We start from the raw sequence: 26207 nt of genomic DNA, 5'->3' as shown, positions 1-26207 counted from the left end.
CGTGCAAATCACGGAGATCTGTACAGCTGCCACGTGGCATTAGGGTTAGGGTTAGGGAAGAATTAGGGTTTCTTTTTTTAGGGTTAGGGTTTCAATAGAATTAGGGTTTTTGATTTTTAGGGTTAGGGTTTCAATAGAGCGGGCAGCCACATCATCACTTTGTGACATCGTCTTCAACTGTGGGAACTGAATCTAGTTAAAACTAGGAGACCTAGCTTCCCAATGCATCCGAATGGATGCTGTCCCTCGGTACTATTCCTAGACTAAGGCATCTTTGGCAGCAGGGGAGTATGTTCTCCCACCCACCTTCCCTGCCCCCTATTTTGCCTACCCCAATTCATGTTCTACTTAATGCTCGTTGGAATGTGTCTCTGGACAGGACGCAGTGGCACTTTAAGTTCAAGTCTATGTGGAATAGTGGAATACCAGCTAAACATTCAGTTCTGCTTTGGTTAATCTTGCATAAAGCTGTGTGGACAAGTAGTCGTATTTAGAAAGTAGGGTTAGGGCCGGGCTTGTGTGTCTACTGCCAAAGGGAAGTGGAGGATATCCTCACTGTTTATGAATTGTATTAAAATTCAAAGAATGTTGGCTGCTCTATTCTTCACTGGGCTTTTGCCCGAATTGGAAGCAGATGCTACTGGGAGACTCCGTCTCCACCTTTTAGTTGTATGGAACAGAATTGGGGTGAATTTTTATGGGTCATTTGGAAGGAGAGGAATAATAGGTTATTTGATGGCTCTTACGGACTAAAAGTCTGAGAACTGTGTTTGCTACTCTTAATTTGCAGTCTATACCAAGCTAATTACAAGGTGCTGACCGAGTGTATGGGTCATATACTCAAACATAAAAAGCAACAAGAGGTGTTGCTTGATCGGTTATATACTCACCTTCAAAGGATGATTGACGAGTGCAGGAATGAAGGTGAAAAGCTGTACAGGCAAGGCTGCTCCAACACATCCAAAAAGTTCTGAATGATCTTCTAGATGCTGAACATTATGATGTACATGAAATTAGCCTTGTAACTAGGTGGCACGACGGTCTATATTTTGAGATGGCTTTTGTATACGGTCATGACATGTTTTGTATACGAGCATATCATGTAATTTTGTTCTTCTAATATAATTCACAAGCGCCCCCTTTTATGGAAAAAAAATTAATAAAAACAGCACACATAGAAAGTGTGTCTCCATCATACAGTTGGAAAATCTAGCAAAAGTCCACATTTTCCATGCCAAAAAGAGAATCCAAGAGGAAAAATGAATTCATGCAGCAAGATGGGCGAAAGTGACTGCTAGGGGTGATGCTCACATGTGATGGAGAAGGTTATTGTTATTTGCAAAGGGGGTTAGGGCAACTACAAATTTACCTACGTGTGGGGGTACCTTATCCAGCAATTTGTATGCAGGTAGTGATACAACGCTTGATCTTAAAGATATCTTGGTCATTTGCTCGACCTAATCAAATGAGCTATTGCCCAAAATCATGCTTCTTTCCCTCCCTACTCTTTCTGTGTACACATGCAAGGAAAAAGGCCATTAGATAAACACCCCTAGGTATCTTGAATTGCAATTTTCCTGGAGGGAGCAAGCCCGAACACGTATAGTTTAATCCATTGTTAAAGCATATGCTATAAATGCCAAGAAGTAAATCTTACAAATAGAATTTCCAATTTCATGCAAAGAAAAAGAAAGAAATGTTAGCCTCTTGCCTGTCTACATTTGCGCTGCAATTCTCGATAGCATCTGCACAGCGAGGCCCTGAGAAGCACTCATTAACACTCACATGAAATCGCCTCTTCAGTACCTCCATCGAAGCTATTCTTGTCCGTCACAGGAACTGTGTCTGTGTAGAGTTCTCCATTACCGCTACAATCAAAGAGGGCCACTGCTTCTGCGGCATCAGCGGCCCGTCTACTCCATCCAGCTGTGGGAAATTTCTCATCAAGCACAGTCCCTGCCTCTCGTTCCTGAAGGCGTGTAAGCCCGGGTTCTTTGGCGAGCCTCCCCAAAGCCAGCTTGAAGCAAAGAGGAAATTGAAAGAAACTGAGAAGATGAGAAAGGTGGCCGAAAAGAGCTGACGTCCGCCAGCTCTAGGCGGACTCGTAGCAGGCATTACGTGCGCGCGGGTGTGTGTGTGAGAGAGAGAGAGAGAGAGAGATTTCTGCTGGAGGAGCCGAGGGAAGGAGAAGTTGATTGACACGTCAGCGATGAGTAGGCTTTTAAGCAGGCGTGCCCGCGCAGCCCGGTACTGTCTTCAAAGGCTCTTTACCCTGCCAACGTTTAGGCACTTAAAGAAAATTTGTCCACCCATTGCGCAAATAAGAACAGCCAACAAGCCTCTGGGCAGCCATCATTTTTCAAGCGGGAAGTCAATTTCACCCTTAATGAGGTTTGATTGGTTATGTTGTTGATGGCCAGCCAAGACCCTCAACACTAAGTAACACTATATTAGGGGTTAAGGGGAAGGGGGGGTCTCAGGACTAAGTGGCACGGGTATGGGAGGGTGGGATCTATGACGGGGGCATTGTGGACCGTAGATCTTAGTGGTGGCGCACAAGTAAATTAAGGTATCGTAGATCACTTTTTAAAATAAGGACTAAGTGGTACGGGCATGGGAGGGTGGGATTTACGACGGGAGCATTGTGGCCGTAAATCTTAGTGGCAGCCACCAAAAGTAAATTAGGGTATCTTAAATTACTTTTTAAATAAAAGTAATCTACGGTACCCTAATTTACTTTCGGCACCCGCTCGTAATTTACATGTTTTAAGTAGATTAGGGCCTCCACGTTTCACAATTGCACACATGGCATAATGGTTAAGGTACGTGCTCTCATGCGTGAGGTCCCGGGTTCAAAACGACGCCCCAAAGTGGGGGTACCCTAGATTACTTTCGAAATGCAGGTACCCTAGATTACTTACCTGCATTTGGGATCTACGGCCCACAATGCCCCCGTCGTAGATCCCACCCCACCATGCCCGTGCCACTTAGTCCTAAGGAAGAGCCAAGACCTCTTGTTTGAAAAACAACTGAAAGGGTCACGACGGCTTTCAAAAACAATAAAAAAGTGATAAAATTGTTAGGTTGAATTAAACTAGTATCAGTGTTTGAAAAAGGATTGCCTCAGCTGAGTCGTGAGCCGATTGAAAATCAAGACTAGCTAGCTGCAAACCATGGTAAACGGAGAAGAAAAACGATAAAATATGTGAGAAAGTCGTCCAAAAATTTTGCAAATCTCAATTAACTTTCGGTTTTCTTTTCTTCTTAGTGATGAGGAAGAAACTCGACTAGCAACGGCTTAATAAAAGAGACTTTCTCAAACGTTAACACTAACTGGAATCAAGCTATAAAATGCAAGAAATGTAAAGCCATCTGAAGTTGTAAATGAAAGGTGAAACAAAAAGAACTAATTAATATATGTGAATGTGTGTGTATATAATTTATTAGAATTATTCAAGGTCAAGCTTCACTTTAGCATTCTAAAACAAATAATGCAAAAAAAAGCACATGTGTGTATGTGTGTGCGTGTGTAAAACTTACTAAAATTATGCAAGGTGAAGCTTCACTTATAAAAAAAAACAAGTGAAAGGGTCACGAAACTTTCAAAAACAATTAGAAAGTGATAAAATTGCTAGGTTGAATTAACCGGTATCAGGTTTGGGAAAGAATTGCCTCAGCTTAGTCTTGAGCTGATTGAAAATCGAAACTAGTTAACTGCAAACCATGGTAAACGAAAGAAAAACCGACGAAATATGTGAAAAAGTCATCCCAAAATTTTGCAAATCTCAAAAATTTTGCTAGTTTCACCAGCAAACTTTATGCAAGGTAAAGCTTCACTATAGCATTCTAAAACAATAGAATGCAAGAAAAGTAAAGACATGTCAAATGTGAAATGAAAGGTAAGTCTCATCATGCACTGAAAACAATGGAAGTCTCCCTAACCAAGCACAACACTAAGGGTTTCTTTTAGAAAGCCAAAAATGATTCTTCTTGGAACATCTATACTATATATAATTGAGCTTAAAAGTTTCAAGGAAGGAGAGGGCATCCATGTGTCACTCTCTCCTTCATTTCAAGAACCTTAAGAAACATTTGGTTTGAAATGTAAAAGTGAATGCTAAGTAGCAAGTATTGTGATGGTAGAAAATGAAAAGACTTATTTTTTACTTCTTCTACAAAAAGTCACAATACTTAGTACTATATATATATTTATAGTATGCAAACTTTTTAGCAAGCCAGCCTTCAATTTTGGGGGTGATTACTTTTGTTTTTGTAAAGGGTGACTCTACTTTGCAGCTTGAAAAAATAATAAGCGAGCGAGCTATTGTCCCGCGTCGATAAGTTGGTCTGTCTCAAAAATGCGTGCATGTGTGTGTGTGTGTGTGAGACAGAGGAGACAGAGTGTGCGTGCATGTGTGTGTGTGTGTGTGTGTGTGTGTGTGTGTGTGTGTGTGTGTGGAGAGAGAGAGAGAGAGAGAGAGAGAGAGGGAGATCATGTTTCATTTCTATGGCATTGTCGTGCGGGTCGTAGATCTTAGAGAGAGAGAGAGAGAGAGAGAGACGTCTTCGTTATTTGCTGCAGTTGTATGTGTGTGTGTCACACACAACACACACCACACACACAGAGAGAGAGGGAGGACCAATCCCATTTAGTCATGCTGAGGAGTGTGTGTGTCTATTTTCGTTTGAAAGAGAGAGAGGGTGCCATTGATTGGCCTTAGTGCTTGACAGAGAATGCCCTCCCCCTTCCCAAACTCTATCATGAACACAACCCACCACTTAGTTCATGTACAACTTCTCAAATGTTGCTGCAACAAGAATGTAGTATCCTTTATCAACACCCTGGCTGCCAACAGCTGATCCGCACAAGCCCCACACCCTTATACAACCTCAATCTCTGTTGGCCAGGACGCCAAGAGTTTTGATCAATACATGTCCCACTCGCCACAAGCGCTTGCTGAGCCACCTACTCCTCTACCGCTACCTGTCCCCCTTGATCCCGACGGACTCCATTTTTGCATAGTTGCGGCCCTCCCACGAGAGAGAGAGAGAGGAGAGAGAGGAGAGAGAGAGAGAGAGAGAGAGAGAGAGAGAGTCCCACATCGTCTCCACACTTTCTTCATCTTTTTTGGCGAGTCAGCGGATGCTACAATGTGAGAGCTCAAAAGTGAACATCCAAGCTTTTTAGCTTTCCCAAGTTTTTACATCTCAAACTTCTGACATAGGCAACAAAAAAGGGGTTCTGCTAGGGGACAGGTGGCATTGCCTGTTGCTACAGTGCTCACGGCAACGGTCGTGCAAGACGGGTCTTCAATCAGTGTTTGGGAAAAATGTGTCTCAACTTAATATCATGCCGTTTTTAATTTCAAAAATACCGGTTGAGGGCAAGGGGAGAAAAGGAGAAATTCTATCCCAAAATAGAGAAAAATAGTGTTAAAACCTGCAAAATAAACCTAATTTTCAAAATTTCCTCTTGGAAAATTAAAGGAAAGCAAATTTGTATGTTTTGAAAAAATTATTTTTCCAAAACACTGATGTGATTGCATTGGAGGATAATCATTGCAGTCGAGGGTATGGGCCTTGGTCTTGGAGTTAGCAATCCTTTACTCATTTGAATCTCCTTGGTGTTGCATACCTAATGTGAGCCTTTGCCTCCCCTTAGAAATGATGACTCTGGTCTCTTATTGTAGGGCTGCCTACATGCCTGTGCCTCCATTGTAGGACTGTCTCCGTGTCATTTAGAGCCTGATCAATTGGAACAGCTAAATAGCCTTCCAGCTTTGTTTGCGAGTCAAGAAGATCGGTGGCTTCAAAGATAAATGCTTGATTTGAGTGAGTGATGAGATAGATCTTGAACAGGTTCCTGCTAGCCAAGAGGGCCTCAAAAGTCAACCAAGTCAACATGTGGGAAAGGCTATGCCCCTTTCGAGGCTCTTAACTACCATAATTAGATAAGTAGAGAGAGAAGATCTGGCTCTTGCCGGGCAGAAAGCAGGTTGCTGGTACACACGACAGGCTCTTAGCCTCTCACATGCTTCATTTTAATACTACAAACTAGACATGCAGCCTGGAGAGAGAGGAGAGAGAGAGAGAGAGAGAGATTTCTTCATAGTGACGTGGTTTGAGACCCGTTAATCTTGAGACCACTAATCCCAACTCTCAGCTATTGAGTTTAGGCAAACTTATCCAATCCAAACATTGTTGGCAACAAGGTCATCATGCTGCCTATCGAGCGAGGAGAGAGAGAGAGAGAGAGGAGGAGAGAGAGAGAGAGAGAGAGAGAGAGAGAGAGAAGGGAAGAAGAAGAAGAAGAATATCACAAGAGACCTAAAAATTTTAGCCGACGAACTTGATATTTGAACTCAAGGGCTTGCATGTCACATACTTAACAGGAGAGGGGGACATAACTTTAAATATCATAGAAACAATCACAGTGACTCAAAGGTTAACGGGCGGGAGAGAGAGAGAGAGAGAGAGAGAGAGAGAGAGAGGATTATCCTAAAGGTCAGATTGGACCTGTGGGACCAAGTACAACATGTAAATTGCTTGAAGATATGGATATAAGGGTGGCCACTAACAAGTTGAATCCATGAGGTGGTAGGAGAGAAAGGTATGTAGGCCATGGTATGGGCTAAAATGTGGGTAAAGCAAGTTTGATGTGATCAAAAAGCTGAGCACTCATGTAGGTATGATGGTCGCACTCTCAAATAGTTAAGGGATATAATTCGCGTACAAAAAGGGACTCTCCTTCATGTAGTGCCTCAATGCTCTATCTAACATTTAAGGGAGTGGGAGCTAAGCCAAATGGCTGCTATGGTATAAAAGATGGGTAAGGGAAAACATGTGAATGGTTGAATACAATCTTCTCTTTCAAAGAAGAACGTGCATGTGTACTCCATGTGTGTATGTGTGTGTGTGTGTGTGTGTGTTGTGTGTGTGTGTGAGTGTGTGTTTTGCAGCACGCTCTTTCTTTTAGCATGATGCCATAACTCTTGCAAAGAGAAACAATTGGGGTGAACTTTTTTTGTTCATTGCCTCATATTTTAAGGTGCCAATGGTGCCCAGATGTACACAAACAAACAATATGCGCCTTCCATGATAGCTAGATTGAGTGCAATCAGCCTATAAATTTTGAAATTTATCTACATATAGAGACAAAGTTGCTATAGCCATGCAATCACCCCCAGGTCACACACCCATCATGAATATTGCCTTTGAGAAGCAAAGACACATTGCTCACCAAATCAGTTGTGCATACAATGGCAAGTTTCTTTACTACTATGTGGTGTAATGTTGGCATGTTGGGTTCATGGCTAGTACATGCATCCTAAGCGCAACAAATAGAAATTGATGATTTAGTTGAATGTGATGCCCAAATGCAAGACCAAAACTAACGAGAGAAGCAGGGGAGAGTTGCTATTATGACCAATGCCTTGATTGGTAAGGATGGTGAGAGGGGTGCTAATGCATCTAAAGAATTTGTTATTCAATGCAAACACTATAATCATAGAAGGAATACCAGCTCTCTATTAGCCTATTTAGAGGGCCATACCACTCAGCATGGTGCCATATCCATTGTGTGAGGGAGACATCTCTAGCTAATTGCAAATTCGCTACCTCCTTAGAGATGAAACATAGGATGTTAAAACAAGACATCATGCGAAGGGAGCCCACATTACTTAATTCATTTGCAAGAGACCTCAATTGACCCTATGATTCTTGAACCACACACATAGATAGGACAGAGGAGGGGGGGGGGGGGGGGGGGGGGGGGGGGGGGGACAAACTCGCCATGACTAGGAGGAGAATGTTGGAGCTTGGCATGATCAACTAGAAGGAGATTTTAGGGGGGGGGGGGGAGGACAAACTCACCATGACTAGGAGGACAATGTTGGAGCTTGGCATAGATCAACTAGAAGGAGATTTGTCCTTGGTCGTTCACAAGAGTGTTTGTTTTGAAATTTATCTACATATAGAGACAAAGTTGCTATAGCCATGCAATCACCCCCAGGTCACACACCCATCATGAATATTGCCTTTGAGAAGCAAACGACACATTGCTCACCAAATCAGTTGTGCATACCAATGGCAAAGTTTCTTCTACTACTATGTGGTGTAATGTTGGCATGTTGGTTCATGGCTAGTACATGCATCCTAAGCGCCAACAAATAGAAATTGATGATTTAGTTGAATGTGATGCCCCAAATGCAAGACCAAAACTACACGAGAGAAGCATGGGAGAGTTGCTATTATGACCAATGCCTTGATTGGTAAGGATGGTGAGAGGGGATGCTAATGCATCTAAAGAATTTGTTATTCAATGCAAACACTATAATCATAGAAGGATACCAGCTCTCTATTAGCCTATTTAGAGGGCCACTACCACTCAGCATGGTGCCATATCCATTGTGTGAGGGAGACATCTCTAGCCTAATTGCAAATTCGCTACCTCCTTAGAGAGAAACATAGGATGTTAAAACAAGACATCATGCGAAGGGAGCCCATTACTTAATTCATTTGCAAGAGACCTCAAATTGACCCTATGATTCTTGAACACACACACATAGATAGAGACAAGGAGGGGGGGGGGGGGGGGGGGGGGGGGACAAACTCGCCATGACTAGGAGGAGAATGTTGGAGCTTGGCATGATCAACTAGAAGGAGATTTTAGGGGGGGGGGGAGGACAAACTCACCATGACTAGGAGGACAATGTTGGAGCTTGGCATGATCAACTAGAAGGAGATTTGTCCTTGGTCGTTCCACAAGAGTGTGGAGAGTAACTACACTTCATTAGTTGTTTGATCTTACACTCGCAAAGGTAGACATATTGTTGATCCAAAAAATAGATTTGTGCTTGGTTGATGTGAATGTGGAGGGCACTTAGACCTTGTGTGTTGTCATACATTGTCATCTAAAAAGTAGTTATAGTGGTGGTTGATGCACAAGTGTATTAAAGAGCTATAAAAGCTCACATGAGAACCATAGGCATTTTCCCAAATTCTCCCTCCATGTGAAGGGAAGGAGAACAATGGTTGCTTCAATTGACGCACATGTAGCCGCGGCAACGCGCGGGTCACATACTAGTTGATATTTGAAGGATAAACTAAACAAGGTGTGCATGCCGAATACATCAAAAAGTGAGCATGCACGATTAAAGAAAAGGAAAGAATAATTTTCATTGGTTAGTACTTTGAAAAGGCTCTTATTAATACAACCAAATGTCAGTGTCTTTGCAGCTTTTCAAACATAAAGTAAAGAGGTGTACTTGCGAAATAAAAAGTGAGCTTGCACTATCAAAGAAAAGGAGGGAATACATTTCAATTGGTTCGTACTTTGAAAAGGCTCCTACTACAACCAAATGTCATTGATTCATTATATTTGTGCTTTTCAAATTTAGTCACGTTGTTTGTTTTATACCACTCATTTCACGAAAGCAATGAGGTAGCCGGTCCACCAAGAGGTGCTTAGTAAGCGAAAGGGTAATTTAAGTCCTCAAATGAACTGCCCTTTTGTCAAAACACACTCACACGTTTAAATTAAATCAAACACACTCCCAATGGGTGACCATTAATTACGACATTAAATAAATCTTACACATCCCACTACTACATAGAGAGATCCAACTCTTAGTTTTTGAAGAAAGAAGCGTAAAGGTTTTTCCCAAAATATTGGTCACATGTATTATCCACCTGAATCATTGTATTTTGTAACTTCTCTTTTCTAATTTAATTCACTTTTTAGAAATAAAGACTCCTTTGTTTTCTAAATTTGTGTTGAATCAAAGTCAAGCCAAATAAATTACAAAAAGCACTTCGAAATTTGTCAGTCTTACATACAAAATTGTAGCAGGGAAAGTCTGTCGTGCTCTCTATTGTGGGTGCTCCTCAATGCAGTGTGCGTAAAACCTCACTTTAACAAAAAGAAAACATCACACAACAATGAAACAACAACTCAAAGCACATTAGCCGACTCAGAACTCACTGGTACTCAGAACCATACAAACTCTGGATGGTAGCACACTCAGCTTCAAGCCCAAGACTTACAGGTACAATGGGGTGTCGAGGCTCCAATGTGCAGGGAGAGAGTGCAAATGGGTCATGCTGATCTCCAGACTCTAGACTCGAGGCTCAAGACGCACAACCATACAAAGTGGATGATGATAATATATGATACGATTGGAATTAACCACACATATGCATCTCATAAAGAGCCACAAACGGCTAGCAAAATATCTCAATCCAACTAAGCGTATCTCCAAACTGCGCCGGTGGTGATCCGACCACGGTGTCCACTAGGTCACCACCCATATCACTGACTGGGTGAGAGTCCCTCCAGTGTGAACTAACTGCATGTCCTATGCCAGTGACATTATAGCCCTGCTACAGGTTGCCCGCCATAAGACCACCGGTGAGAGAGAACTTTGAAATTAGAAAGAACACTGAAACTAGCAGAAAAAATGCAGTCAACCCGATTGAAGCTCTGTGGAGAAGAAATGATGAAATGTAGGTATTTGCGGAATATAGTGAAGAAGTACGGCAACCCTTCCACAGTGAGATATGTTGTACAGAAAGTAGAAATTGAAGAAGGCCCAAGTTTGTAGCAAAATCTCAGAATGTAAGAGGCTAGTATAAATGTAGAGGTGAGGGGGGAATGTAAATGGGGTGAGGCTAGTGGTGAGGTTGTTTGGTGAGGGGGTTGGGCAAATGGGGGAGGCTAGGGGTGAGGGGGTGGGTAGGGGCGAGAGGAAGGGAGAAGGTGGGTAGGGGCCAGGGGGTGAGGAGAGAGTGGGTAGGGGCGAAAGGAGGTGGTGAGGGACTGCTTGCGAAGAAACCCTCCTCGGTCTGGCCCTGTAGTCTATGCTCCTCAACAGCCTGCATAGCCACGCTGACTCGCCAGTCTTCCTTGGCACGGCTAAAACCACTTGACCATCGAGAACTATTGCGCTCTCCATTTCATTTTTTGGAAGTTTGTCTTCACTAAGCAACCCTTCCCACTTGACATTTGCCACCAAGGGCCAAGGCCACAAAAGGGGTTATTCCCACGAAGTTTTTCCCAAAGGACTTCGAACCCAATTTTGAAAGGAATCTCTCCCACGCGACAGACCCTATGATGGGTGCTTCCCACAGGAGCAAAGACGAATGAATCTCAAATAATCTTTCAAGGATTTCTTCCTCAAGCTTCAAGGCTTCAACCATTGTGAAGAGGAGATTCTCAAAAGAGAAGAGTGACTTCACATTCAATAAATTTCCTTGAGGATATATTTGTACAAGGCCCACATTGATATGTATGCAATACCTATGTACAAAAGCACAATGCACATTGACTAGACACTGCTATCAAAGGATATGGTAAGACCTTCCGACACATAATGAGCACACTACACGATATGTATGAGTACTTTCACCTAAACACAAGCACACACACAAGCATCATAAACATTGTAATGCATACGTGCTTTGCACCATTATCCATGAAGACTCATTCTCCACAACCAGACCAACTAGACCGACAAACATCAAGTTGAAGATGAAAATGAAGAAGAACCGATGATAGCGAAGAATGATGGAATCATGACACTCAATTCGTTTGCGCGACATCAACTACACATGAATGAATGAACAACATGATAACAGTATCTCTTTAGGACTACCTTGTGAGCCTAGGATGAGTATTATTGAGCCATGAGTGATGAATCCATTATGAGAACCACCATGATGAATCATGTACTACACCTAGATGTATCAGTAGTATCCTAGGAGTACACTACCCATGATAGCCATAAGCCATTAAATTAGTCATTGTAAAACTCCCCAAGTTCGGCTTAAGGGGGAGTTTTTTGGGTTAAGCCCAACTTGACAAGTATGAGAATGTGGGAAACCTCTCTAGTCATCTAGGATGGATGAAGTTATTAGTTAGGCCAATAGGAAGAGTTTCCTACAACGTTAAAACTCTCTTCTTCTTCTTCTTCTCTCTCATACGAAATGTTTTCATTGTAATGAGGAAGTATCTGCCTTGATGTAACAAAGCTTTGTTCCACCTTGCCATAGCGAACATGGCGAGTTGATGATGAGCCAACGAATCAAAAGTTTTGTTCCCACTTTCTCATATGATGCATGCTTTGTTTAGGCTCCATGTATGGACACTAGAGCATGCTCATATGCCTCAAGCCTATCAGTTAGTTCGGGGTGCATGGGATAACAAGCTAGGACGGGTTGCTTGTGTATTGAATAAGAATGTATGTCTTGCTCAACCCTCTCTATGGTAATGTTGTATCTTTGACGTTAATAATATGAGAAAATTACCCAAAATATTCCTAAAACTTGGAAAAAAAATCCCAAATTACCTCTTATATTTTGCCAAAATTTCCCAAAATGCCCTTACATTTTTCCAAAATTCCCAAAATACCCTTTGTTATTTTGTAAACATCCTTTGTGTGTGTGTGTGTGTGTTGGGGGGGGGGGGGGGGGGGGTCCACTATATGTAACCCCTCCATATCATGTGCGTTCAAGGTCTATTTTAAAACTCCATACTCTTTTAGATTTTTCACAAATAAATGAATCCTTTTTCTATCCAATCTGTGTAAGCCTCCTTTGTTGCCTACCCTTATGTATGTTAATAAGGGTCACATTCAAGGTTTAAAAACCCCTTATATAGGACTCGTGTGCTCTGTTCACATATTTATAGGTGACCCACATGTATTTTGAGAAATTTAGAAATTGAGGGGTATTTCCCCGAATTTCAAGGCTATTTCAGTAATTCTCCCTAATAGTATAAACACCTGCTTTTTATATTTTAAAAAAACTTCAAAATTTGTTTTCACTACTTCATCAAATTATAAATCATAGCTTTGCTATTTTACAGGAATTAATTCACTGTAATCAATCTCCTATTTCAATTAAAGAGTAATCTCATAAGATTTTCTCGTGTACATTGGCCAGGCGTAGTTTCTTTTTTTTTGCCATAATAATTTGATCAATCAAATGGACATTTAGCATACATGGACCAGATTTTTGTTTTACTGGGTAGATAAGGTTGCTTTTGGATCCGATGGCCTATTGGAATCCTCTCTTGATACCATTACTGATAAGTGGTCCACAAGATTATCGAACACACAATCTCGTTTCAAAAGGCTTAAACGAGCATATTGGTCACTTGAACCAAAGTTCTTACCAGCTCTAGCTATGATTCCTGCTTGGAATAGTAACGTTTCACAATCCTCATCACTATCTTCTTTGCAATGAACCCATGCATAAGCTGCACATACATCAATAGCAATCACCACAAGCGTTAGTGCAATCTAGCGTGCACGTACACACATGCATATATATGTGTGTGTGTGTGCTTATATGCGTATTTCATAGTATTACCATTGGACCAAGAAATATGACATCTGCATGTGAAAATCATGATTTATTCCTAAAGACCCTTAAAATCCTCATTTTAACATGCCAAATCATTAGAGCACAATTGTTTCAATCAAAAGTTCGTAAATGTAATGCATTGAGAGATTTTTTTTGAAACTTTAAAGGGGTATTTGAGAATTTTGGCAAAATTTAAGGGGCATATTGGAAAATTTGGTCAAATTGAAGGGAACACTAGGAACATTTGTCCAAGTTTTGAGGGGCATATTGGGAATTTTTAAGATTAGAGGGGTATTTAGGAAATTTCCAGAAATTTGCGGGGTATGTGTGTGTGCGCGCACGCACGCATGCGTGCATGCACATGCATGCGTGAGTGCTCGTGTGAGTGTGCATGTACCCACTTTCCTTTTCAAGGTTTACCTGGTGAAGGACCTGTCACTTCTTTGAAAAAATTGCAGTAACTCGGATCCAACAGCTGCAATCCAAGCCATTGTGATGTTTCTAATGTTTGGTTCAGCCTCTTCCATCGGTGGCGTAGAGTGGCATATGCATAATGGAAGCTCAGACCTTTGCTTGCATAATAAGTAGGAGGAAGACCCAATGGAACTTTCTCTTTGGCAATAAGCTGCTTAGAATAGGCCTTGTTGATAGTTCTTAACAGCTGTGTTGCTCTCAATTGGGTCTCGTGTGATGTTATAATGACCAACGATGCAACATGCTTAAGCAACCTTGAATAAACAGAGTAGTCCTTCACAATAGCCCACCTACACATCCCCACACACACACAAGCTTAAACACCAAATTTCTTGCAGCAACTTAGCATATGCTGGAGTTTTACCCGAGTCGGCTTCCTGCATGACCAGTGACCTTCGACAAAGTAAATAACATCACATCATCATCACGGGCTGCAGTAATGGCTGTAAAATGGGGCCAGTAATAGGCAAGGTCATAAATCACGAAGGCATTACTGCCATTGACGACTGCGTCTCGAATTGCACCATCGGGATTGTTCGGCGTATTGACAAATTCTATTGATGATCCATTCACAGTGCTTTGCTGCTCTGCATAGATATATGCATCACCGGCCCAAGCATAGTGTGATGTTGCGAACCGCTCTGTCTGCGAACGATAAGCCTGGATATGGAGCAATGTTAAATAAACAATCCATCAGCACCACTCTGGCTGTCTATCAGAAAGTTATCACAACTTAGAGGATAAAGTGCTTACCGAATAATAAGGAACAGCAGAAATGACGCTGGCAGGAGTCCCATTATTAGGAGCAAGAGCAGCAACGGCAGCATTCAGAAGCTGCATGGATCCAACCCCTACTACAATGTATTTGTTCTCTGTAACAGCATTTCCAACAAGCGAGTGCAAAGTTCGAATTTCTTTTTCCAGAGCTGGCGTCAGCGAACGATACCCTGAACTCTCAAGAAGTTGATAACCGATCCGGTACCATCCTGGAATCACAACTGTGCTTTCTTCTGCGTTCTGCTTCCAAAATGGCCCAAAGAGAAATGGATCTCCACTGCAAAGTAAAAAATGCAAGCTTACTATTGCTAAGTAAAGCTTCAAATAGAACAAAGAAGATGACAAGACCTAAGTTAATGTCACAATTCAAAACTTTTGCTGCTTGTGCAGGTCTACACAAACAAAGAATCACTTTCTACCCAAAGAATGTAGCTCAAATGGTTGAGCACTCATGATGTAGCCCTCAGGTTGAGGGTTTAAGGCTCACTGTTTACCAACTTCTCAAATCTCCATTGGGGAAGTTGTTCCCACGGTATGGCCCCTTGTGGGTGTGATGTGTACATCAACGTACACAGATATCTATAAAGTTCTCCCTACTACCTCCCCCGAGCTGATGGTAAAAAAGAATCACTTTCTATTTGAATTTTCTTTCATATTGGTGATTTATTCATGACTCATTCTAGACCATAATGTTATATAGTCACGAAAATGCACAAATGCTCTGTTTTGATACTCAATGATTTTTTGGACTTGAATGCCATAAAATGTTTCCAAAATGCTCAGTAATTAGACTTACGTTTGAAATGGCCCAAGGGTCCGAATCAAACCCATTTCATGCTTACCACATATCACATCCACAAAAGTAGTTACTATTGGCATAGTCACATGGGACGGGCAATGTATGTGCAACACTTGGGTCCATGAAAAAAGGAAACAACTTTCAAGGCTTAGAAGCTGCTCATTATTATGAAAACCTAAATAGGAAATGAAAAATGGCTATGGTAACATGGAAGCTTGAAATGAGGAAATAATTTTCCATGGCCTGCATTGGAAGTCTTGTGTAAGCTATAACACATCGGAGCCTATGCGAGAGCTGTCATTCTTATATTCGGCCATACAATAACTCCATCCTCACTATTGTGGAGAAAACACTCATTGTAAAACGACATTTTCATTTTGAGAAATTACCCATATACTCTCTGTATCAACTTGCATGAGATTCAATTTAAGTGTAACAGGCAAGCCCAAAAGCTCCGGTGCCTCAAAAAGTCAACGCTTCCAACAACTTGGCCAAAAACACGATTCCCACCGGGGATTTGTGTGCAGCCAGGCGCTGACTTGGCTCCACTGCTCTTGTCCAGCTCCTATGTGGTGAATGTTCTCCTCATCTGGTCGGTATTGTCATGCCATATCATCACTATGTGACACTGAGCGTGTGGATGCAGGTAATGGTGTGTCCAAGGGGTGCTAATAGGGTGACAATCTGTCCATAATAAAGCAATGCAACTTAAAACAAGCTGACATCGGTGCATTTAGAGTCTCCCCCATTGCTAGCTATTGAGATGATGGAAGGGCAATCTAGCATACTCGTAGCTTGGGATCTTTCACAAGCACCACACAGAGAATTAGTTGGCACATTCGTTGATGACATGATTTTGTATTTGGAGAGTTAAGAGGGCATTAGGAACATTTGACTATCGTCTTTGACAAGCTATGCAAGAACATGCAGCTCGTCAATCGAACTCATTTTGGAAGTAATTCACTTCCTTGGCCAGGATATATAGTGTGCATATGGATCCTGCTTAAATGGAAGCAATCAAGATATTGCCCGATTTAGAAACAATAAATGATGTACTTGTCATGTGCACATGGGTTTGTGTGCCACATGGACATGCTACATCACTTCTAGAGCCAATCCTGTGCATAGTAGTGTCTTAGGGCCTAGGGGATTTAGTGCCGGAAATTTTGTGTGCATGTTTGCAAGATCCAGATGCCCCAACAAATCAATTAGATTAAATTTTCCACCTTTAAAACCTCTTGTACACACGTTTTATCGGATGTAATCACACTTCAATGGGCATCTAACAGTACAAGCATGTAGATTTAGGTTAAGAGGAACCTATAGTGCCAATTCGTGTGACAATCCAATTCCTGAGTTGGGAGATATGCAGCAGTTTCATCTGAAAATTAACCCTCCTGAAAACTCATTAAAAAATGACTTTACTGATTCAATTTTAAGTCATATCAAAGTCATTGCCTGACCTAGGCCTTGGGAATTACTTGAGGCCTAACCGGTAATATACTCTTACTCTGTACCCTGTCAAAGATGTCTAAGAAACCTATATCAGTAGCATATTGCTCAAGCGTTTCCTCAAAGTTCTGATGATGCACTGCCGTGATAGCGGATATGTGTGGATTGCAATTTGCAAGACAATGCATCGGCCGCTAAATTCTTCTTTTCCGTGATGTAAACAATTTGGAAATGGAACTGTGACAAAATGTTTGCCTATTTCATTTGCTTATCTGAAGGCTGTTTTTGGGACAATATGCGTTAAACTTTGATGATCCGTTAATACTATGAAATCTGCTCGAAGCAAGTAATGCCTCCACTAAGTCGGAGCATGTATCACTGCTAACAGCTCCTCCTCGTAAATCTGTGCAACCATTCTTGTAAGCAATGACATCGCCCTCCTGCATCAAGACCGCACCCAGATTGCTAGCATCACAATAAACCTCAAACTGTTTCTAGAAATCTGGGAACAGGACCAGTCGTCAGCTTCTCCTTAAGCTTCTCAAACATTGCAATCTATGAAGGTCCCCACGTAAATGAAACACCCTTTTGAATCAAGGTGTGTATAGGCGAAGCAATCTCCGCAAATGAGCTTCACTTCTCTCAGAAAGTAGCTCTCCAAGCAAACCCTCAGAGAAACAATTGGCTTGAGCTTGAAAAAATTCTTGGTGTTCTTGTAAGTTGTTCTAACTCTGACAAATTTAGATTTTTTATGGTCTTTCACCTCTCTCAAGAAGATCCAGTAAACAAAAATGACTGGATTTCATTAATTTAGAAATGGCCGAAGCTGATACAAGTGGGACAAACTCACCCTTTGATTTTACATCTAGGATGATTTCTTTGCGGATTTCTTCTATTGCTTCTTGCATTTCTCTTCTCCGTTGTAAGAATCCTGCAAAGAATATGGGACACGTCGCTCCATCTGGTGCATAAAGTTCAAGGGGCCTGAAGTGCATGGAGAAACAATCCATAGCATCTTCCTTGTTGCTGAATGCTCTTGGAACTTCTGTTCCAAACAGTCACGTCGAAACTCTTTGGGTAATCAACACAAATACTGTTCCATCTGTCTCAGGCCTTGTCCACCAAAAGAGATCTTTCAAAATGAAGCAATTGGCAAAAAGGTATTCCAAAACGTTCCTATAGGTGGCCAGAGTGTCATCTTCTTGCATCCTCATCTGGTTCCATGGTGTGATCACGTCCTGGTCGTACTACCGTGTCAACCATACTAAAGAGAACAATTTATTTTGAATTTCACCCACTTTGTCGATGCTTTACTATAAAGAGAAGAGTTGACCAGCATATTCGAGCATTCCTCTTGCTGCCTTTCATACTTAGAGGCTTCCAAGAAGTTGTATTGGGCGTTGCGTAGCTTGGCGTGCAACTAAGGTGTCATGGGCAACTAATATAGCGTGCTCTTTCTGTCGCTACACACACACACTTGTCGAATAATCCTATAGTTGGGGAACCGTTTCTAAATAAACCTTACTCGCTCCGATGTTGAACTCTCTTTAGCACAATCTTTCCACTTAACACTCTTTATAAATTGTATTTCTAGTTATTTTTTCTCGAGTGTCTAGTATTTTCCTTGGCTTATGTGGAAGAAATTGAGTATCTATGAGTTTCACTATTTGATCATCTTGAATAAGATTATCAGATTGACCCAACTTCTTTTTTAGTCTCCTTACGTGGAATGATGGATGTATACCACTTGTCTCTAGTAATTGGAGTTTGTAAGCCATATCTTCAACTCTCTTTAGTATTGTAAAAGGTCCACAATACCTTGGTGATAATTTTAAACATGGTCCTTTCTTCATGTTTCAGACTTTTTTTGAGGCACTTTAAATAGACTTGCTCCCCTTCCTCAAAGGTAAGAGGTCTTCTATGCAAATCAATATATGTCTTTGCTCTATCTTGAGCCCTTCTAATACTATCTTAGCAAGTTTAATCTTTTCATTCATATCTTCTAAAAAATCTTTAGCTACTTGAACCTTTTCTTTTTGCGCATAAGGAGCTCTAGGCTTAAACCCATACATTAACATAAAATGGACTATATCCAGTGGAAGAGTGCTTGGCACTATATATGCAAACTCTACTATAGGTAAGTACTCTTCCCCAATTAGTTTTCCCCTTTACTTACAAATATACTCGAAACTTATCTTCTGGGATTTGATTAACCCTTTCAGTTTGACCATCCGTTTGAGGATGTTTAGCTGTACTCATGCTTAGTTTGTTGTCCAACCTCTTAAACACGACCGTTCAAAAATGGCTATTAAACTTCCTCTCTCTATCTGACACAATGTTTGTTGATAAACCATAAAGTGGATAGAGATTTTCTACAAAAGCCAATCCAAGAGTTTTAACATCAAATTTGGTTGGAATAAACTAGCCATTTTGGCTAATCTATCCACTTTTTTCCTATGGCTTGCACGAGGGTACAAGGGATTTGGAATGATTCTAGAAGGTAAGGCTTTGACATGGTTTTAGCCCCATACACTAGGTCCCCGAATAGCTAGTACGACGATGAATGTCGAGAGATGAGGACCAAACTACACAAAAAGGTAGTGGCAAGGATTATTACACACAGACAGTCACAGATAACATTCTGGCGCCATGTGAGGCGAAAGAAGAGAAGCTTTCTAGCTCGACTTGAGCAGGAGTTATACGAGTTGTTCTTAAGCCAAGACTCCAACGAGGCATGGCGGTTTTTTTGAAGAACGGCAAGCTTCCATACCCATTACCTCTACGGATACTTGGGGACAGTATGAGACTAGTTTATATGTAGTGCCAGCTTAGCGTTGCCATCAAGGCCCCATCCTCAAATCTGTATGTTCTTTACTGAGAGCATGATACATGATGCCTGCATAGAGGTAGAGCACATGACCACGACAGGCTGGTTGCCGAACATTTGCGCCACACACAAGGTACATTGGCACGTTTCCTGGCCAACATGTTTAACAGAGCTTGTTCGTGAAGGCTTCCCTGAGAGTTGGAGTTCCAATATCGTTGTGGCGATATTCAAGGCTAAGGATCCTATGTTCCCTGGTAACTATCGTACCATCATGATATGCCACACATTGGCTAAGCTTTATACTTTTGTACTCGAGCACGAACTCAGCCGTTGAGCAGAGAGAGAGGGTGTAAGAGCACAAGGGCAGCCAGGTTTCAGAAGAGGTTTTGCTACTCTTGATCACATATTCACTCTTCGAGCTATCATCCAGGAGGGTCAATCACGTGGGCAGCGTATCTATTGCTGCTTTGTCAACTTCTAAAAGGCCTTTGACAGAGTGCGTAGAGTGAGATTGATGCGCAGACTGTACAATCTTGGCGTCCCAAGTGAGCAGAAGGTCAAGTTTGACAGGAATAAAGCACAGGGATTATTACAGCCTTACCCATTCCCACCCGCACCTGGGAAAGTATTTCTATGGATTTCATTTTTGATCTCCTGAAGACACAGAGTGGGCACGATGGTATCTGGATTGTTATTGACAGATTTAGCAAGCAAGCTCATTTCATTCCAATGAAGAAAACAGTCAAGCGGATCACTTAGCGAGACTGTTCATTGCCCAGATATTCAGATTACATGGCATGCCTGAGACAATAGTCTCTGACAGAGATCCCCGATCCACGAGTTTGTTTTGGAAGGCTATTTGGGAGAACATTGGCTCGCGGTTGCAGTTCTCGTCATCTTTCCACCCGCAGACAGATGGGAAATCTCAGATTGCAAATTCAGTCGCACTGGATTTATTGAAGTCTTACATTTCAAATTAGAAGACTCAATGGGAAAAGTATTTGCCCTTGGTGGAATTTGAATTTGCCTAAAATAACACAATTCACTCTTCGACAGGGAAGGCGCCATTTGAGATTATTGAAGGTGCTCCGAAGGTTCCACCCTTCTTAAGCACGAAAGATAAGATTTTTGAAGCAGACCAGTACACGAGGGACTTTGGACACTACTTTTGCCAAGGTCCGGAAGGTTTTAGCAAAATCTCAGGAAAGACACAAGAAGGCAGCAGTTCGACATCGTCGCTATTTGAAATTGAAGGAAGACGATTGGGTGCTCTTATGTTGTGAGAAGGCACGCCTGAGAAAGAAAAAGGAAAGAAGCAGCTTTTTCCAAAGCTTAGCATGAGATACTATGGACCTTTCCAGATAGAAGAAGATATAAATGATGTCTCCTTTAGACTGAATGTCACACAGTGATGACGTGGCGGATAGCAGAAACCCTAATTTCTGCCAGAAACCCTAAAATTCCTGCAAACCCTAATTTCCGGAAATCACGGAGGCGGAATATTATTTTTATTTTTATTTTTATTTTTTTTTGGGAAATTTTGAGCGAAGCAAATCTCAGCTTTTCGCTTTGATTCGGGAGAAAGAAAGAGAAAAAGAGAACTTGCTTTTTACTGACTCTCATTGAGAGAGAGAGAGAGAATCTGCTTTTGCTTTGAAGCTTTTGGGGCTCTGCTTTTGGGCATCCCTTGTAACCTTTAAATTAGTGGTGAGGGCCTCACTTCTCAGGGCATCTGGACGCAGAGTCTGAGAGTGAAACCCTAACCGCTCTCTTGTACTTTGATGATTGATTAATACAAAAAGAAATACCGAAAGGGGCGCCAGACTTTGGGGCCAATATCTCTAGGCACGGAACTCCGCCGGGCCAGTGCAAATCTATTGTGATCTGTGAATTGTTTTGAAGTGGTTATTTGGTGCTGTCGCGGTTGATTCTTGACTTGGAGTGTCCAAGTCTGTTAAAGTGGTATCAGAGCACGGCCGATTTCTCTTCTACGGAAAATCGATCCCCGAATTTTTTTTTTCGCGGCACCTATGGCTTCATGCAAGGATCAGTCGACTCTCTCTGCATCTGGAGATGCGGGCTGGGATCACAACGAAGATTCAGACAGAGAGTATGGCCCGCTCGGCCTACTCAGGCGGAGCAAAGAGAGATGGAAGGTCGTCAATTGATTGGCGATGCAACAAAGATGATGCTCAATTTTGCCAAGGACCCGAAGATGGCAAAATATATGAACCAGACCTCTTTGGAAGAGGTACAGATGGAGTGGCAAAGAACCACAACACCACTCCCGAAACCCACTCTCAAGAAACCTTCTGCCTTCAAGAAATATACGGAGAAGGAACTATAGAACGTGGTTGATGCACGGATTGCTCAGCTTTTCGACGTGCAAAAGAAAGACAAAAAGCACGGCAAAAAACAGATGAAAGGCACTGACTTCCCGGGATATTTGGGTCGTCAGTCGACATTTGACAAGGCAAAGAAACAGAAGAAGCGTGTTCGATTTGAAGGAGTACCCAGTTCTTCTTCTTCTTCTTCTTCTGACAGTTCTTCTAGCTCTTCAGATTCGAGCGAAGAAGACAGAAAAGGTAAAAAGCGAAGCAAGAAACAAAGCTTCGGAAAGGGCAAGAAGAAGGCTACATCTCGCCCAGAGACTGACAGTTCTACTGAGGACTTGTCTACAGACAGCTCAGATTCTGATCATGGAAACTTTTATGCGAACAAGAAGAATATTACAAAGCCAACCAGTATGACTTTCTCGAAGAATAAAAAAGCAAGAAAGTCCGAGAGTTTAAGGAAGGTGGCCACTCGATCAAGTTTGATACTTTTCAGGATACTCAGATGCTTCGAAGGCTTTGTCTTTTATTCAGCAGTTTGACATCGCTTTCGCGGAAGGACGCTATTCAGAGCACTCCAAGATTCAGAGAGCTGCCTCTTACTTTAAGGGGAATGCTCGTACTTGGTGGTCCACGCTTCTTTTAAACAAGACTGCACTAGTTAAATGGCTGAAATGCTCCTGCGACATTTAACCGGATGATGGATAGGATTTTTCGAGAGTACAGGCTATTTGTTGGCACTTTCTTTGACGACATCATTGTTTTCTCCAAGAATGAGGCACAACACAGAGATCATCTGCTTCAAGTCTTTCAGGCATTACGAGATCACACATTAGTGATTAATGCTACGAAAAGTGAATTTTTCCTACTAGAGATACATTTTTTGGGACACATTGTGTCAACAGCAGGAGTGCAAATGAACCCGGCCAAGATAGAGACTATCCGTGATTGGCCCGATTTGAGGAATGTCCATGAAGTTAGAAGCTTCTTGGGACTGTGTTCGTACTACAGGCGGTTCATACGAAAGTTTGCAAAGGTTGCTTCCCCTTTGCATACCTTGACACAGAAAGGAGTACCTTTTTTGTGGGGACCCACAGAGGTGACTGCCTTTCGGACATTGAAAGAGAAATTGACTACGGGACCTATTTTGACTTTGCCGGACTTGCAGAAGTCATTTGAAGTATATTGTGATGCTTGTGGTCGTAGTCTGGGTGCGGTCTTGATGCAAGAAGGCCATGTCATAGCTTACGAGAGCCGTTTGTTCTCTAGGCCGGAGATGACAGCACAGATCTATGGGAAAGAGCTTTTGGCGGTTATCCACGCTCTTGCTCAGTGGCGGCATTACCTACTCGGAGCGGATTTCACTGTCTTTACAGACCATCAGAGTTGGCGCTACTACTTCTTGTCATAAAAGCAGCTTTCGGAAAAGCAGATGCGGTGGACGAACATCTTGTCATAGTTCCACTTCCAGATTGTCCATGTGCAGGGACAGAAGAATGTGGTGGCAGATGCTTTGTCTCGAAAACCGTTGGTTCTGGCTATTTCCGCGATACATCATAGGAGCTTCGAGGATATGGTCGATCAGTGTGCCACAGATACAGATTTTGCAGATATTTTCACACGGATACGGGATGGGGAGACAGTAGCTGGATACTCCCTTCGGGAAGGCTACTTGATGAAAAAGACTATGTTGTGCGTTACACAGCCGTTGAGGGAAAAGGTTATGACTGATTGCCACTGTCCACCTTTTACGCGTCACCGCGGCATTGCTACCACCATGAAAGGGGTAGAGAGAGATTTCTTTTGGCGGAGACTGAAGAAGGATGTGGAAGAGTTTGTGCGCAGTTGCTTGGTATGCCAAAAGGTCAAGTTTGACAGGCATAAGGCACAGGGATTGTTACAGCCTTTACCCATACCCACCCGCCCCTGGGAAAATATTGAAATGGATTTCATTTTTTTTTTATCTCCCGAGAATACAGAATGATCACGATGATTTTCCGATTACATGGCACGCCTGAGACGATTGTCTCCGACAGAGACCCCAGATTTATGAGTTTGTTTTGGAAGGCAATTTGGGAGAACATTGGCACGCGGTTGCAGTTCTCGTCATCGTTCCACTTGCAGACTGACGGGCAATCTGAGATTGCCAATTCAGTGATTTTAGATTTATTGAAGTCCTGTATCTCGGATCAGAAGACTCAATCGGAAAAGAACTTACCTTTGGTGGAATTTGCCTACAATAACACGATACACTCTTCGACGGGGAAGACGCCATGTGAGATTGTTGAAAGTGCTGTGAAGGTTCCATCCTTCCTGCGCACGAAAGATTAGATATTTGAAGCGGATGAATATTCGCGAGATTTGGATACGGCTTTTGCCAAGGTTCGCGAGACTTTGCAGAAGTCTCAAGAACGACAGAAAAAGGCTGCGGATCGCCATCGTCGCGACTTGAAACTGAAGGAGGATGATTGGGTGCTCTTACCTTTGAGAAGGCACGCCTAAGAAAGAAAAAGGGAAAGGAGAGGCTTTTTCCAAAGCTTAGTATGTGATACTACGGACCTTTCCAGATTACTGAAAAGATAAATGATGTCTCCGGGTGATGTGCCTGATCATGGGGAGCCTAATGAGCAACCCGCAGTGAAGAAAACGAGGAGATCCTTGTTCCTGAACAGATTTTGGCACATAATGATACGAAGAAAGGTAAAGTCCGAAGGCGGTTCTTGGTTAAATTCAAGAACTTTCCTGCATTTGATGCGAAGTGGATGGAGGAGGAGGACCTAGCAGATACTCCTCGGATTGTGAAACTTTACCTCAATGTTTTGGTTTAGCATAGTCTACTCCAAACGGAACCCAGAAACTCAGCTTGGCCGAAGATCTGGTGCAGTGGGATGCACAAGAGGGGAGTTACTCCGCTCCTTTGTCAACAGATGCCTCGATTTTGATACTAAAGTCACTGATGTCTCTTTGAGCTTCAGGGATACTGAGAGTTGACAGTATTCTGCTGGATGACTTTATGAAATGGAATTCCTGATAATGATACTGATTTGTTCTTGACTTCTTGTGAGTGCAGGAACTGATAGACGAAATGACTGCAGCATTTTGGTCTACTTGATCTCGAATAGACATGGTTGCAATAGGGGTTAGTCAATCGGACATCGATGAGGTCCCGATTGGACCTAGATGTGATTGCTAGCTACATTGCCGATAAATCATGGTCTAAGATCCGAATGAATGTTGAATGTCATGTGATGTCCTGTGATGTCTGGTGATGTCGTGTGATGTGACTGTCGATTTTGTACATGTGCAGATGTGTGTTCCTAGTACGTAGGTACTAACAGTCAGTGTCTGCTAAGACGGTTTATGGCTTTTGTCGGTTTTGCAGGCGTAATCGCGGTCGATTACAATGCTTTCAAGAGGGGGGTATGTCACAAAGTGATGACGTGGCGGATAGCAGAAACCCTAAAATTCCTGCAAACCCTAATTTCTGCCAAAAACCCTAATTTCCGGAAATCGCGGAGGCGGAATATTATTATTATTATTTTTATTTTTTTTTTGGGAAATTTTGAGCGACGCAAATCTCAGCTTTTCGCTTTGATTCGGGAGAAAGAAAGAGAAAAAGAGAACTTGCTTTTTACTGACTCTCATTGAGAGAGAGAGAGAGAGAGAGAGAATCTGCTTTTGCTTTGCAGCTTTTGGGGCTCTGCTTTTGGGCATCCCTTGTAACCTTTAAATTAGTGGTGAGGGCCTCACTTCTCAGGGCATCTGGACGCAGAGTCTGAGAGTGAAACCCTAACCGCTCTCTTGTACTTTGATGATTGATTAATACAAAAAGAAATACCGAAAGGGGCGCCAGACTTTGGTGCCAATATCTTTAGGCACGGAACTCCGCCGGGCCAGTGCAAATCTATTGTGATCTGTGAATTGTTTTGAAGTGGTTGTTTGGTGCTGTCGCGGTTGATTCTTGACTTGGAGTGTCCAAGTCTGTTACACTGAAGCTGCTCGATACTTGGAGGATTCACAATGCTTTTCATGTGAGTCTCGTGAAGCCTTTTAAAGGCGATGTGCCCGATGATGGGGAGCGAGATGAGCAACCCGAAGTGGAGGAAAGCGAGGAGATACTCATTCCAGAACAGATATTGGCACATAAAGATAGAAAGATAAAAGTAAAGCGATAAGGTGGTTC

The 26207-nt window shown here is 42.3% G+C and overlaps 2 protein-coding genes across 2 annotated transcripts in view; both read right to left on the bottom strand.

Moving 5' to 3' along the window:
* The window catches only part of LOC147434050 (tryptophan aminotransferase-related protein 3-like), a 31847-nt gene extending 30021 nt beyond the window's left edge, over positions 1-1826 (bottom strand). The window contains exon 1 of the mRNA XM_086490664.1: positions 1712-1826. Within this exon, the coding sequence (XP_086346790.1) occupies positions 1712-1812 (101 nt within the window). The 5' untranslated portion in view covers positions 1813-1826. The remainder of the gene's footprint in view (positions 1-1711) is intronic.
* Positions 1827-12869: 11043 nt separating this feature from the next.
* Positions 12870-26207, bottom strand: part of LOC147434049 (tryptophan aminotransferase-related protein 3-like) — a 32290-nt gene continuing 18952 nt past the window's right edge. Inside the window, exons 2-5 of the mRNA XM_086490662.1 lie at positions 14590-14890; positions 14201-14496; positions 13783-14126; positions 12870-13255 (exon numbers count right to left, since the gene is read on the bottom strand). Coding sequence (XP_086346788.1) covers positions 13017-13255; positions 13783-14126; positions 14201-14496; positions 14590-14890 — 1180 coding nt within the window. The 3' untranslated portion in view covers positions 12870-13016. The remainder of the gene's footprint in view (positions 13256-13782; positions 14127-14200; positions 14497-14589; positions 14891-26207) is intronic.

The sequence above is a fragment of the Adiantum capillus-veneris genome, chromosome 19 (genome assembly GCF_014529385.1).
Source record: "Adiantum capillus-veneris isolate H3 chromosome 19, ASM1452938v2, whole genome shotgun sequence".
Classification (NCBI taxonomy): domain Eukaryota; kingdom Viridiplantae; phylum Streptophyta; class Polypodiopsida; order Polypodiales; family Pteridaceae; genus Adiantum; species Adiantum capillus-veneris.
This window is presented reverse-complemented; position numbering and strand designations above follow the sequence as displayed.